This window comes from Protopterus annectens, chromosome 15.part0, assembly GCF_019279795.1.
Source record: "Protopterus annectens isolate FY-2018-M chromosome 15.part0, PAN1.0, whole genome shotgun sequence".
Classification (NCBI taxonomy): Eukaryota; Metazoa; Chordata; order Ceratodontiformes; family Protopteridae; genus Protopterus; species Protopterus annectens.
The window spans coordinates 342,199,296-342,214,977 of record NC_056749.1 but is presented as its reverse complement, the minus strand read 5'-3'; the positions used below and the strand labels follow the sequence as shown (position 1 = coordinate 342,214,977).

Here is a 15,682-nt window from a genome sequence, read left to right as displayed (position 1 = left end):
GGTTACAGGTTCCACTTCCATACCTTACCAACGGGACAAGGCATGCCAAACCTGCCACAAAATCAAAGGGCAGAGGCACTCATAGAAGTCTCAAAGCTGTTACAAATAAAATCAATAGAGAAGGTTCCTCCTCAGGAACAAGGCCAGGGATTTTATTCAAGACTGTTCCTTGTTCCAAGAAAAGAAAAACAATGGAGGCCTATATTGGACTTGTCCGTTCTAAATACTTTTCTTATGGTGCCAAAATTCAAGATGCTGACGTTACAGCAACTTCTTCCCATGCTGGGCAAGGGGTCTTGGCTGGTTACTCTGGACCTCAAGGAGGCATACCTGCATGTCCCTATCAGACACAGTTGCAGAAGATACCTCAGATTTCTTGCAGGAACAGAGCACTATCAATTCTCAGCATTGCCGTTTGGCTTATCTACTGCGCCCAGAGTATTCATAGGTTCATAGGTTCATACTAGGCTATCTGCCCTAGGGCATTTATAAGCCTAGCCAGAGTGTGTGTGGCTTTCACCACCCCTTAGGATGAGAATACTATACCCATTAGTTTGCTGTGCCTCTGTCCAGCAGTGATACAGAGATGATTCCCGGGGTAAACCTACGATCTCCCATCCACTCATCAAGATTTCTCTTGAACAGAGTCAGTGAGGGGCTCTGCCTCACATGGACTGGGATTCTGTTCCATAGTGTAGGGAGTCTCTGGGTGATGAATCTGTCCCTCCAGCACGTCCTATTTATATCCGTGTTGAGGTTTAAGTCTCTTGCTCTGGTGGATTTGGATTTTTTGAGGTGGAGCATGTCCATTAATTCCGGGTTGGACATGGCCTTGTATGTCAGGCACAGATCACCTCTGAGCAGACGGTATGCGACTGAATAGAGCTGGAGTTTCTTCAGTCGGGCATCGTATGACATGTGTGAGCCCCTTTTATCCTTTTGGTGAGGAACTTTTGGGGTCTTTCCAACTGCTGCAGGTGTCGGGTAAGGTACATTCCGAATGGGGCGTTGTACTCAATCATTGGTCTGATAAGTGAAGAGTACAGGGGTACAATGACCTCTCCTGATCTGGATGTGAATCCCTTCATGATCAGGTGGGCAATGTAGAAGGTCTTCCTAACCACTTTGGCAATGTGTGTGTCAAAAGAGAGGTTACTGTCAACTTGGGTCCCCAGGTCCCTGATAACTTCTTCCGTGTTTAATGGATTACCACCTATGTGGTAATTAGGGTTACCTTGTTTTTCCCAAAGGGTATGACTATACATTTTTTGGCATTTAGCTTAAGGCCATGGCTCTGGCACCAGTTATCCATTTCTATGAGACCTTTCTGGAGGATGTCTGTGTCTGATGGAGTGTCAGTTATGGTGCCCAGTTTGCAGTCATCTGCAAATTTTGTCAGCCACAATCCCCCTATGTTTGCCTGCACTTCAGAAAAATAAATGCCGAACAAGAGCGGCCCAGGACTGAGCCCTGTGGGACACCGCCGTGACCCGGCTTAGAGTCTGACATGGCACCAGCAACTCTAACCCTGTGTGTTCTGTCCTTGAGCCAGTTTGCAACCCATCTTGTGACATATGGGTTTACATCTAAGCTGGTGAGCTTTTCTATGATGCCCCAGTGGGGTATTGTGTTGAACGCCTTTGCTAGGTCAAGGTAGGCTGTGTGAACTGCCTTACCTCATCAATGGCCTTAGTGACTGTTTCAAAAGTCGACCAAGTTCAAGAGGCAGGATCTGCCCTTGACAAAGCCAAATTGGGTAGGATCCAGTGTCTGTAGGTCCCCAATGTCTTTATTTATGAGTTCCATTATGATCCTCTCCATAGCTTTGCAGACAAGGCTCGTGCTTATGGGAGGTAATTTCAGGGTCTGTAGAAGCACCGCCTTTGTGGAGTGGGACCACAGTTGCCGTACGCCATTCTTTGGGTGTATCCTGTAGTAAGGCTAAGATTAAACAGCAGCCTTATGTGTGGGCTTAGTTCCTCATTGAGTTCGTGTAGCACACAGCCAGGGACACCGTCCGGTCCAATTGATGCTGTGTTTTTTGCTTTAGAGAGAGCAGCTCTCACCTGGGCATCTGAGATGTTTGGGAGGCTAGACTATGGTGGGATAGATATTTCTCCTTTTGGGAAATTTGCACTGAACCTGTCTGCCAGTATGTTGGCAATGTCTGTGGGTTCAGTGATTTTTTTATCATTTTGGACTAATTCTGAGCAAATCTGGGAGTTTCCACCCAGGTTTCTAACATAGCTAAAGAAGGCTTTATGATTGTCTTTTGTGTCATTAGCGATTTTTCTCTCAAAGTTGGCCTTGGATGATTTTGAGTGATCATAGTTTTTTGCTAGTATTGATCAGAGATGCCTTCCCTTTTAGGGATTTTGCTCTGTCATGTAGTAGCTTTCTCCTCTTTTTGTAGAGTTTGTTTATGGCTGGAGTCCACCAGACCGGGCGCCTGCCTTTGGTGGAAAGGGTCTTGATTTTATTAGGGATTGCTTGATCCATACATTCCTGGAGGTGCTCGTAGAAGGCATTTGTAAGGGTTACAGCAACGTGGGTTGTGGTTTCCACTGGCTCGGGGGCCTTGAAGGATACCACTCCAGTCTTAAGAAGTGTCATGCCTGGCATCAGTAGTGGCACATTGCAGACTCCAGGGGATTCAAATATACCCTTACCTGGACGACTGCCTCATACAAGCAGACAGCAAACAAACCTTGATAAAACACTTGGACTATGTCATTCAATTGCTGCAGGCTTTGGGATACACAGTCAGCATTCAAAAATCAAGATTACTGCTATCCCAAGAGATTATTTTTCTAGGAGCAAAGCTGGACACACAGCTATAAATGGCTTTCCTCACAGAGGAGAAACAAGAGCATTTAACAGATTACTTCAAAAGCCTAGCAAAACTAACCCACCTGACAGCAAGGAAGACCCTGCAGGCCCTGGGGTTCATGGCATCTTGCATTCTTCTAATCCCTCTGGCAAGACTACACATGAGAAAGCTGCAATGGTACCTAAAAAGTTTGTGGTCGCAACACAGCCACAACCTAGAAGACATAATATACCACTCATACCATGCCTGCAAGGGGAATTTTTGTGGTGGGCTCAAGCAAGTCACTTAAATGAAGGCATGCTTTTCAACAAAGCTCCAACAAGTCAAACTATTACAACAGACGCCTCAGACCATGGATGGGGGGCACACATGGACGGCAGATGCATTCAAGGGCAATGGACTCCCATGGAAATGCCTCAGCACATAAATCAAAAAGAGATGTTGGCAGTGATACATGCAATAGAAGCCTTTGGAAAAACTCTTCAGCAAGGTCATCTGCTGATGAGGACAGACAGCACCACTGTCATGTGGTACATAAACAAGGGGGCACTCATTCCTACCCCCTCTGCAGACTAACTATGATTCTTTGGGGAAAAGTCCCTGAAACTGAACATCTACTTGCAATCCCAGTTTGTTCCGGGCCTGGACAATGTTCTGGTAGACAGGTTGAGCAGAAATTTCTTGGATCCACACGAATGGATGCTACACCCACGCATTTTCTCACAAATAACATCTGCATGGGGAAGACCAGACATAGACCTCTTTGCATCTCATCTCAATCATCACCTGGAAAGGTTCTGCACAAGGATGCACCATCCTTTAGCTTGGAGAACGGATGCTCTTTCCTTCAGCTGGAATGCTCTAACAATTTATGCATTCCCCTCCTCTACCTTTGCTCACCAAGGTGTTACTGAAGATCAAGGCAGAACAACCAAGAGGAATCTTGATAGCTCCAGACTGGCCAAGGCAACACTGGTATCCATTGCTACTGAGCATAACTCACACCAAACCGTGGCCCTTGCCTCAATGGCCTCTGCTCCTGACTCAACACAATTACAAGATTGTTCATCAGAACCTGCAAACCTTAAAGCGGACAGCTTGGAGAGTTCCATGACTGTGACCCATGACTCCCTCTCCGAAAAAGTTCAGGAAATTTTGCTGGAGGCACGCAGACCTTCCACCAGAAAAACCTATTCGGCCAAATGGAAGAGATTCACCATCTGGAATGTCAACAGGGGCCAGGATGCATCACTGATGAACATACCTCAGATATTAGAATACTTGGCAGAAATGTTTCACAGTGGCCTCTCATACTCTTCCATCAAAATCCACGCTTCAGCTATCTCAGCACATTACAACTGTGATCCACCTGTGTTTTCGCATCCCTTGCTAAGACAGTTTCTAATAGGCATAAAGAATATTAAACCTCCAAGGAAACTACCAATTCCTGCATGGGACCTCAATTACATCTTGGAAAAATTAACTCTTCCTCCTTTTGAACCAGCAGCATCTTCAGAAATGCAATTTCTCTCTTGGAAAACGGTTTTCCTGTTGGCAGTCACCTCAGCAAGAAGAGTCTCGGAGATGCAGGCTCTCATGGCAGTTCCTCCTTTTCTCATCTTTCATCAGGACAGAGTTTCCCTTAGGACCAATCCTTCATTCATGTCTAAGGTGATATCCAGATGTCTCTAAACCAAGCAATTCACCTGCCTACTTTCTTTCCTAACCCTCAAAATAAAGGGGAAAAGCTGCTGCATACTTTAGACATTCACAGACAACTACGCTACTACTTGGACAGAACAAAGTCCACCAGGAAGTCTGACCAACTGTTTGTAGCCTATGCTGCTGGAGCGCAAGGAAAAGCAGTCACCAAACAAACTATCTCAAAATGGATTGGACACTGCATCGGATTTTGTTACTCTTTCCATGGAAAAAGTGTGCCAGCTAATATTAGACCACACTCCACCAGAGCTATGGCCACATCCACAGCCTTTCTAAGAGGAGTGGCTACAAAAGATATTCTAGAGGCTGCTACATGGAGCTCCGTGCATACATTTACCAAACACTACAACCTGCCATTATACTCCAGATCCCGAGCAGGCTTTGCTTCGGCAGTCCTGCAGGGCCTTCTAGCTACACCATCTCTTGCTTAGTCCTACCACCCCCAGCTTGGCTGTGGTATTCAACCCATATGTCAGGACTGCAGTTGCATTCTTGAAGGACATAGTACAGTTTTGTACCTACCATAAATGTAGATGTCCGATAGATATGCAACTGCAGTCAGGTTTTCCCTCCCTCCTACCCCTCTGTTTTTCCTTTTGGGTCCTTTCTCCCCTTGCCTGTCAGCTGGGGTTATATATTATGGTGTATCTGTTTATTACTGTTGTGCATGTCTGGTTTTTCTGTTTATCCATTCACAAAATTTAGCCTTCCTTGGAGGGCACCTGGCATCTGGGGCAAGAAACACTGAAGAAGATGGCATCGGCTGATGCCTTTGTACTCCAGCCGCTCTGACGTCGGGGAGGAGGCGACATCGGCCGACGCCGGACCCAGACTTTGGAATCTGGCCGACTGAGGGGCTGCCTGAGGCAGGACAACCCATATGTCAGGACTGCAGTTGCATATCTATCGGACATCTACATTTATGGTAGGTACAAAACTGTACTATGTGGAAATTTATTTTTATTCTTGCTAGCCTTGTCCTTTCAAGGCTCAGCTTCCCTCTCTGTTGGCATGGTAGCTCTGAAAGGCTTGGCACTCAAACTTTACAGCAACATACCCTCTTCCTTCTCTATTATATGCTTCCCCATTCATACAAACATCAACTCTTTGTATAAAACTAAACTAGCCTCCTGCTACTACAAAATAGCTAAATTTGCAACCAACCAACCTTATAAAACACCCCACTGCTTTGCATTAAAATAAACTGGCTTGAACTCGGAAACCGGTTGACATACTTATGCCTAGTCATTACCCACAACCTAGTGTACACTTTAGACAAATGTCCAGCATTGCAAAATACTCTACTGTACTATTCATCCACTCAAGACCTTTGCTGTAACAGTAAACTCTTACTGTATTATCAGTAAGACATTGAACACTGCTAGAGTCCCCTCTCTACTCCCATTGTGTGAAAACTCTGAAACAAAATCCCCACACAGTTAAAACAGAAAACTTAAGAGTTTCAAAACTTTATTTAAGCAGCATCTATGTCAGAGATGGCTTTGTTAAGTTCACCTCGCTAGCTTTACGCATATTAAATTTCTTCAAGTCTTACAGCCAGTTTTCTTCCCAGTCTTTTGTTCTGTATCAGTCCTCCTAATACTGCACTAATTTCCTAAACTGTTACTTTCCCTGTTTTCCTCATACCCCATCACTAACTACAATTCCTCTTCTGTCCATTTATCCTGCACATTTCCATAATTTCTCTGTTACTCTCATCAGTTTTTAAGTTGCATTACTACTTTTGTCTGAAAATGTTTTTACTGACCTGAAAAACACCTCTTTGAGCTTTTCCTTGTAGCCGTCATAGTATACATTCTTTTATTTTTCTATTTGATCATTAGCCAATATATGTTAATTTCTCTTTAATTTTTTGTGTTAACTCATTACGTCAGAGTGACCCTCCAGGTGCATCTGCAGTTAACTCCTACCGACACCTCTAGGCATCAAATATTGCTTGTTCATATTTGCAGCAATAATTCTAAAACTATGCTATGTACAAGGTTTTAAAAGTTTTCATCTTAAAGCTTAACACAGTAGCAAACTCAACTACATTAATATTTGACCTTTGTCTAGTGCAGATAAATTGATATTAACTGTTTTTATGAAATTAATTTATAGAGATACAATTTTCACATTTTTCTAAATATCTCAACAACCAAGTAACACAAGCAGAAAACTCTAGCCTCATATGAAAGTTCTCCACTAGATGAATAAAAGCTGCTGACTGTGTGTGTAACTTGAGGGATTGCTGAGATGTGTTTACAAATTATAAATGTAATAGTATTTACTATGACTTATAAAATTTGATTTAAGATGTAGAATCTAAAGCATACTATTATAAAAAGTTTGTGCTGAACAGTTTGCCATTTGTACTTTTTTCATAATCCCTATGCTTCCAGAGATGTGAACATGTTTGAAATGTGAGGACAATTTGATTGTCAAAAGGCTTTGGCTCTGCCCATTGGAAGTTACAGTGCAAACTTCCAGTGCTCCATTGGAGTGAATGAGTTAAAATGCTATTTTCATGTAAGAAATATTTAAAAATCATATAAATAAGCTCATGTGCAGATGTTTTACCCTATAATTATAAATGTACATGTGATGTAAATGTGGAGCTCTTCTCTGTGGGTCTCCACTGAAAATGGGTTATACCCAGTCATACTTTTCCCAGGAAACAAAGATAAATAAATAAATGGAATTTGTTGTTGGACTGGATAGTATTGTATAGAAACACTAGGATGTTCATCGTGCATACAGCTGCAGTCATTACAGATGGGTTATCCTGCCGTCAGGCGGGTCCTCGGTCGGCCGAATTCCAAAGTCTAGGTCCGGCGTCGCTTGTCGTCGCTTCTTCCCTGACGTCAGTGCGGCAGGGGTATAAAAGGGGCAGCCGATGCCATTTTCTTCAGTCTTTCTTGCCGCGCAGTGCCCGAAGCAGAAGCAGTTCGCAAGTGCCGATCGGCCAGCTCCTGAGATTTATGAAAGTATTTCAGCCGAAGTCTTCTTTAAAGCTAAGTACCCCGTTGGGGAAACTTTTCTTGCCTCAGACCGATGTCAGTCAAAGTTAATAATTGCATTTCTTGTGGGAAGCAAATACCACATAAGGATTTTCACTCTTTCTGTATACCTTGCTTAGGGCCAGACCACGACATCTCGGCCTGCTGTTTTTGTGCTAGGTTCAACAAGCGCACTATTAAGCGCCGGGCGGAGTTCGCCCTTCATTATTTTGTCAAAAAATTTAATTATATCATGTCGTCGGATACACCGACGCCAGTTTTAAGCAGACGACGCAAAGACAAGGACCGATATCCGAGGTCTGCACCGAGTACTGAGACCACCGAGTACTGAGATGAAAACTTTTAAAACCTTGTGGCCGACTACCGGTTCTCAGTGAGGTGCCTACGCAGCCCCTGACTACCGATGAAACTATTTTACCGGTGACTTAAGTACCTGAGGTCGCAGGCTCCTCGGTCTCCATTCCCACTGCAGATACCGACGCCACTCTTGGCAGGGAAACTTAAAATTTAGTGAGGCCTGCCATTTCTGAAGGCGTCTTCAGGCCTTCCACCTTCTCTATTAAATCCTTCACTAAATCTAAAGCTGCCATGAAAACTAAAAAACAGGGTCCTCAGACCTCCTCTCAAGGCCCCATGCCTAAAAAACAGATGCTTAAAATGGCTGAGGATTTGATAACTCTCATCAGGGGTTCTCAACCCCCCTCTGACAAAAGACCCAGATTGGAGGAAGACTACCCTTCCTCAGACCAGGCTTCTATTACCTCAGACCATTCTGAGGACCAGGATTATGCCTATTCCCCTTTTGAAGACTCTGATGCTGAGGAGTCTATTCCCTCAGTCTCCCCCCTGAGGACTACTCTTTTGGGGAAACCCTGCATACATTGAGGGAGCACTTTCACTGGGAAGGCCAAGATTACTCAGATTCCAAGAAAAGGCTCATGGAATTTCTACTGCTCCCCCAGCATAGGCCCCTGGCTATTCCTCCTGTTTTAGATATTTTGGATGATGTGTATGCAGAAGCCACTCTTAATCCAGATTCTTTACCTCCAGCCCCTGTTAAACCAGACAGGTATTACCGGGTCCCTGATTCTCACCAGTTCCTTTATAAAAGCCATACTGCTGACCCAGAAACAATTTCAAGGGTCCCAAGGGAATAAAGGCCTCTACTGCTAAAAACCCTTTGCCTTCAGAGAGAGAGAGATTCCAGAGCATTAGAAAGGTAGGGGAAAAAGGTGTATACATCTGCCACTTTAACCATGAGGGCATTAAACTGTCAATTTCATATGTTAAAGTACCAACAGTTTTTGTTATCTCAGCTGAAAAGCAAAATGACACAAACAGAACAACCAGATTTGAAAGAGTTGCAGGATTTGTTGCATGGAGCAGAGCAAGTGGGTAAACATACCTTGCAGTGTGGTTTTGATGCTTTAGAGGCCTCATGCAGAGCTGCTGTCACGGGGTCTGTCATACGTAGACATGCTTGGCTCAAAGAACAAACCTTACCAGATCATGTCAAAGCAAAGTTATTAGATGCACCACTTCAAAAAGATGTATTGTTTGGTGTTAAAGCTGAGGAGGTACTAAAGAAAATGGAGGAAAAAGCGAAATCTATTCAAACAGTGAAAGATTTCTTGCAGGTGCAACCTCCACGCTTCAGCAGAAACTGGCTTTCAAAAAATTGGTCCTTTCCAGCCACGGACAGACACCAAAGAGGCAAATACAGATGCCCAAGGGGTAGAGGACAACCTCAAGGATCTTACAGAGGTAGACAGTGGCAAGCACCAACTCCAAGAGGTGGAGAAGATAGATCACAGTCATTTAGAAAACGGACACAATGACTTCCCCCTATGCCTGCCAAGCAAAGCTATAATGGCAGCACCTTTGGGCGTAAAACTGGCATTATTTTCAAAAAACTGACACATTGTTACAAAAGACAAATGGATTCTGGACATTATAGACAGAGGCTACAGGTTCCACTTTCACACCCTTCCAAAAATGAGAGGCTTGCCAAACCTGCCACAAAATCAAAGGGCAGAGGCACAAAGACAAATTTCTGCTCTCATGGATATGAAAGCGATTCAAGAGGTACCTGCAAAAGAACAAGGTCAAGGTTTTTATTCCACACTATTCCTGGTACCAAGGCAGGACAAAGATTGGAGACCCATCTTAGACCTATCCATCCTAAACGCATATCTACAGGTGCCAAAATTCAAGATGCTTGCATTACAGCAGCTTCTTCCCATGCTGGGCAAGGAGTCTTGGCTAGTAACATTGGACCTCAAGGAGGCATACCTGCATGTCCCTATCAGACAAGATTACAAAAGATACCTCAGACTTCTTGCCCTTTGGCTTATCTACTGCGCCCAGAGTGTTTACGAAATGTCTGGCATCAGTAATTGCCTTCTGCAGACAACAAGGAATTCAAATCTACCCATATCTGGACGACTGCCTGATCCAAGCGGACAGCAAGGACATTCTATTGCAGCATCTGGCATTTGTAATAAAACTGTTAAACTACGTGGGATACACAGTGAACAAAAAGAAATCAAAACTAATACCTTCTCAACAGATAATTTTCCTGGGTGCCAGCTTAAATACAGCCACCCAGATGGCCTACCTCACACCAGACAAACAAGGGCAACTGTCTCAGTACTTCAACAAAATGGCAACTTTCACCAGACTAACTGCAAAGTCCTGCAGGCTCTGGGATTCATAGCATCTTGCATCCTACTAATACCATGTGCAAAGCTGCATATGAGGAAACTACAATGGTACCTAAAAAACTTATGATGTCAACATAGCCACAGCTTGGAAACAATTATACCACTCATTCCATGCCTTCAAAAGGAATTTTTGTGGTGGGCTCAAGCATGCCAAAGAAACACAGGTCTCCCTTTCTGTTTACCTCAAGCAACTCAAATCATCACAACGGATGCCTCAGACTATGCCTGGGGAGCACACATGGAAGATCAGTGCATTCAGGGAAAATGGTCCCAAAAAGAGAAGCACCTACACATCAACCAAAAGGAGATGCTAGCCGTGCAAAATGCTCTTATGAGCTTCAAAGACCTACTGCATCCAGGCCAGCTATTGATAAGGACAGACAACGCCACAGTCATGTGGTACATAAACAAACAGGGGGGGAACTCATTCATACCCCCTGTGCAGGCAAGCCATGACCCTGTGGAACACAGCACTGGAATTACAAATTCAACTACAGGCACAATTCCTGCCAGGAAAGGAAAACAGACAACTTAAGCAGAAATATGACAGACCCACACGAATAGAAGTTGCGTCTTCAAGTCTTCTCAAAGATAACTCAGGCATGGGGACAGACAGATCTATTTGCTACCCACAGAAATCACCAGTTGGAAAAATTTTGTTCAAGGACCTATCATCCACAGGCCTGGGAAGTGGACGGACTCTTTCAATTGGACAACATTGACAAGTCTATGCCTTCCCACCTCTTCCTCTACTGACCAAAGTTCTATTAAAAGCCAGAGCAGAGAGGCCACAAATGATTCTCATTGCTCCAGACTGGCCATAACAGCACTGGTATCCTCTCCTAAAGAGCCTGACACACTCACCACCATGGATCCTACCTCTAGTTCCTCTGCTGTTACCCAGCACAATTACAAAACCCTTCACAGCCAGCTCAAAACCCTAAATCTAGCTGCATGGAGAATACCTTAATTTCCCAACAGACTCTCCTCTCCAAGGAGGTGCAGGATGTCATCTTGGAGGCCAGAAGACCCTCTACTAGAAAAGCTTACTCAGCCAAATTGAAACGATTTTGTTCCTGGAATCAAGAAAAGGGCCAGAATCCTTGGGTAATAAATATACCTCAAATTTTATAGTACCTAGCTGAGAAGTTAAACAGTGGCCTTTCCTTCTCCTCCATCAAGATTAACGCTTCAGCCATTTCTGCACAATACAATACAGATCCTCCTTTATTCTCACATCCTCTATTAAGGCAGTTCCTCAGAGGGGCAAAAAATATAAAACCCCCGCGGAAACCACCAGTCCCAGCTTAGGACCTCAACTTCGTATTGGAAAAGCTGACGCTGCCTCCCTTTGAGCCGGCTTCTTCAACAGAGCTTCAATACTTGTCGTGGAAAACAGCCTTCCTTCTGGCTATTACCTCAGCATGCAGGGTTTCGGAACTACAGGCCCTCATGGCTGTGCAACCATATATCATTTTCCATCAGGACAGAGTTTCCTTATGAACCAAGCCTATCTTCATGCCAAAGGTAGTATCCAGTGTAGCTTTGAATTAAGACTATTCATTTACCTACTTTTTATCCAAATCCACAGAACAAAGGGGAGAGACTACTACATTCCTTGGACATTCACAGACAACTTAGTTATTACTTGGACAGAACAAAGTCATTCAGGCAATCTGAGCAGCTTTGTTTCCTATGTTACAGGTGCTCAAGGAAAGGCTATTTCCAAACAGATAATTTCAAAATGGATAGCCCACTGCATACGCTTTTGTTATTCATTTCATGGAAAATCTGTGCCTGTATACATCAGATCCCACTCCACCAGGGCTACAGCTACCTCTGCAGCTTTCCTCAGGGGGGTCCCTACCAAGGACATTTTGGAAGCAGCTACTTGGAGTTCAGTGCACACTTTCTCCAAGCACTACCACCTTCCACTAAACTCAAAATCTAGAGCAGGCTTTGCCACAGCAGTCCTGCAAGGGCATCCTCGCCCCTCTTAGTTCCACTTGGTGCCTACCACCCTTACTTAGCTTTGGGATTCTACCCATCTGTAATGACTGCAGCTGTATGCACGATGAACATAGTACAGTTTTGTACCTACCATAAATGTAGATGTTCGAGTGCTCATACAGCTGCAGTCCAGGTTACCCCTCCCTCCATCCCCTCTTAGGACAGGCCTTAGGACAAACACCTTTATCATACAACCTATTTGGGGTATTCTTTTATGGTGTATTTGCTTGCAACTACTGTTTCTGATTTATCTATATTGCATGTTTGCATAATTTTATGTTTTGCCTTCCTTCTGGGGGCACCTGACATCTGGGGCAAGAAAAACTGAAGAAAATGGCGTCGGCTGCCTCTTTTGTACCCCTTCCGCACTGACGTCAGGGAAGAAGTGACTACAACCAACGCCGGACCTAGACTTTGGAATTCGGCCGACCGAGGACCCGCCTTACGGCAGGATAACCCATCCGTAATGACCTCAGCTGTATGAGCACTCTAACATCTACATTTATGGTAGGTACAAAACTGTACTTTCTTTAAAGCCTGGTTAGTCAGTGGTAGAGGGGCAGGCAAGTGTTGGAGGCTGCTGCTCTGTCTGATGCATCTGCCGCATATGACCTTCATCTGTGTATGCTTTTTGGCTACTACTTATCCCCCTTGCAGAATCCATCCCGTTGTTATATGTCAAGGCTATTTGTTTTTATTCTTTGAACAGATTACAGCATTTGCGTACATGTTTAGGTCTTTCATAACTTTGATGTAGACATAGTTCTTTAAAAAGGGAAAATTGTCTGTGTGATAGCTTGGCTTATTTTTGATAAAGTCTTAATACATGGAGAACCGGATGTCAGCAAACTGATATTGGTCGTACCTTATAAAGAGAGTAAATTTATTCTCCATGAAATTGTGTTCTGTTGGACAACTGGTTAATTGGGCATTAACCAGATCCAGCTAAATAGAGAAAATGTTACCATTGTTTTATTATCCTGTCGTGAGTGGAGATGGGTTATTTGCTTTAGATTTTTGTGCAGTTTTGATTTTTACATTTTGTAAATGCTATTGGCTGTCTCTTAAGTCTGTCATTTTAACTACCATAATGTGCGTCTGTGCAGAAACAACCGCGTCTTATGCTTCTTTCAGAAAATACCATTGATAAACAAAATTTCAAGAAACTTTCCATCTGTTGTGATGGTAGCCTTCCTTTGTGTGTTACTATTAATGCCGTTCGTTGAAGGAGAGACATTGTCACATGGCTGCCTTTTACCATTGTGTCTCTCTTCATGCCCACTAACTTGGGGCCTGTCCTGCAGTTGTATGTGTTGTGTGATGTAAGCTGATTTCTTTGTATATCCCATCATATTGTCTTGCTTACCTTTAATTCTGTCTTATAAACTTTCTTGTGTGTTAGCATATGCTGACGTTGTTAAATTTTCTATTCCTTGTAAACCAGGCGGAACTGGAAGCTAAGAAAGCAAAGATGAAAGGCACACTGATCGACAACCAGTTCAATGAACAGGAACACCCTTGGTATGTGTGTACTTGTGGTGGATTTTAGACCCAGACAACTTTGTTCCAGTGAATACACTTCCTGCAAGTCAGCTAGTTATTGTAACATCAGCTGTGACCATTTGCAGTGCACAAGACGGAGATTTTCCAAATAAAATTAGCATGTCTGTCTGAAATCACAAAGTACAACTGTGATATTACCAATTAAGCACAGTTTGAAAATATTTCTGGTTAGGTAACTTTTTAAAAATGCCTTATTTCATACAAAGGATGAATATTAAGGAATAACTTTATTTAAACGATTTGATGTAGTCACTGTTAAGAAAGTGACTCAAAGAACAAGGGTATCTGTTCTACCAAATGTGAAAGTGGATATTTTTTTTCTCCATATTTTTAAATAAGTTGTGAAGTCTTGGAGACATAATTAAGGCATGTTTTTCCACCAGTATTTATTGTTGTAACAGAATTACTGATTTGTAGCCATCCTTGCTTCAACATATTTAGAATTTTCCTTTTTGAGATTGTTTGTCAGCACTGGTTTAAAATTAAATGTACTTTGGAGCTTTAATTTTAGCACAAAGTAAAATTAAATGTGTAAAGATTAAAGCAAGTAAGACCCAGTGTATGCTGTTTGATTTGCAAACCCCTTCATTTGTTTTAGTCACAGGGAACAAAACTTTATTTTTTAAAAAGAAGTTGTTACAGAAAGTATTTTTGAAAATTTCCAGTTGTAAGTATTTATTGTATGCTGTAATGCATTGAGATGCAGAGAATATATCCCCAATTTCCTATAATGTGCATAGACTTGAGTCTTAATGATGTTGTATCCCTTAAAATACAGTGCTCAGGCCTTGGGTACAGCATAAAAGAGAAAGCATTTGAAAATTGCAAGTTTTAGTTTTCAAAGCAAAATCTGATATTTATTTTAGGCTGATGGTTTTACTGTGGTTTGTTTCATAACAAACAGTTTTCTCATTACGAACCTAATACTGAAAATTAAGTTGTAGCATTAGAAGTGGTTACATTACCCACGGGATTTGGTCTGCATTAAGCAGTAGTGTGTTGTAAAAAGTTACAGTGCTTTGCTGCGATAAAAAGCAGGCACTTTATAACTAATATACTGTGTTGGTTTGTACAGACGCATTGTGTATTTATTGAGTATGTAAATGATTTAATAGTGGCTAACTGCAGGAAATAACATTTTTGTATTTCTTCATTTTTTTTAACTTTTCTAACAAAGGCAGTTTTGTACGAATGTTTAAAGTTCCAGCTGCTGACGAGAATGTATTTTAAGTTTCCCTCAGTGTATATTGTTTTTTTTTTCTTGAGAATAAAATGGAAGTATATATTTGTTTTGTTGTAGGCCTTATATGTGCAGTATATATTTTTTTACCTATTAGACCAGCAGACCTTGTCACATCTTTTAGTCCTCCTGTCTGGTTACACAATCAGAATGGGCTTGGTCCATTTTTGGAAGAAGATGAAATGTCATTTACTTCATGCCACAGCATTTATCCACGTGGTGTTCTTATCCTCTGCTGGTTCATAACTGAAGCCATGTCACTTCCCTGCTTAGTTTACTCATCTCCTGAATGGTGTAAATAAAATTATTTAACTGTAGACATCGTTGTTGACTGCAGGTGCCTCTTGTTTCTGTGTTTGTCTTCTTGCACCCTTTTGTATAAATTCTCATACGTACATAAACATGTAGTAAATTCCAGCAAATATGCAGTTAGTCTTATTTTTCCAAATACAGTCTGAAATGTGCTATTCTCTTTAGCCAAATAAACTGAATTAAGTTATTTCTTCAGATCAGTTGCCAATGTTCTTCCCAGACCACTTAATTTGTTAAGTGCCCTTCTTTCATTCAGAGATGA

The 15,682-nt window shown here is 42.5% G+C and overlaps 1 protein-coding gene across 1 annotated transcript in view; it reads left to right on the top strand.

Annotated features, from left to right (window-relative positions):
* The window catches only part of STEEP1 (STING1 ER exit protein 1), a 433,968-nt gene extending 418,543 nt beyond the window's left edge, over positions 1 to 15,425 (top strand). The window contains 1 exon segment of the mRNA XM_044057097.1: positions 13,750 to 15,425. Within this exon segment, the coding sequence (XP_043913032.1) occupies positions 13,750 to 13,854 (105 nt within the window). The 3' untranslated portion in view covers positions 13,855 to 15,425.
* The last annotated feature ends 257 nt before the right edge of the window (positions 15,426 to 15,682 follow it).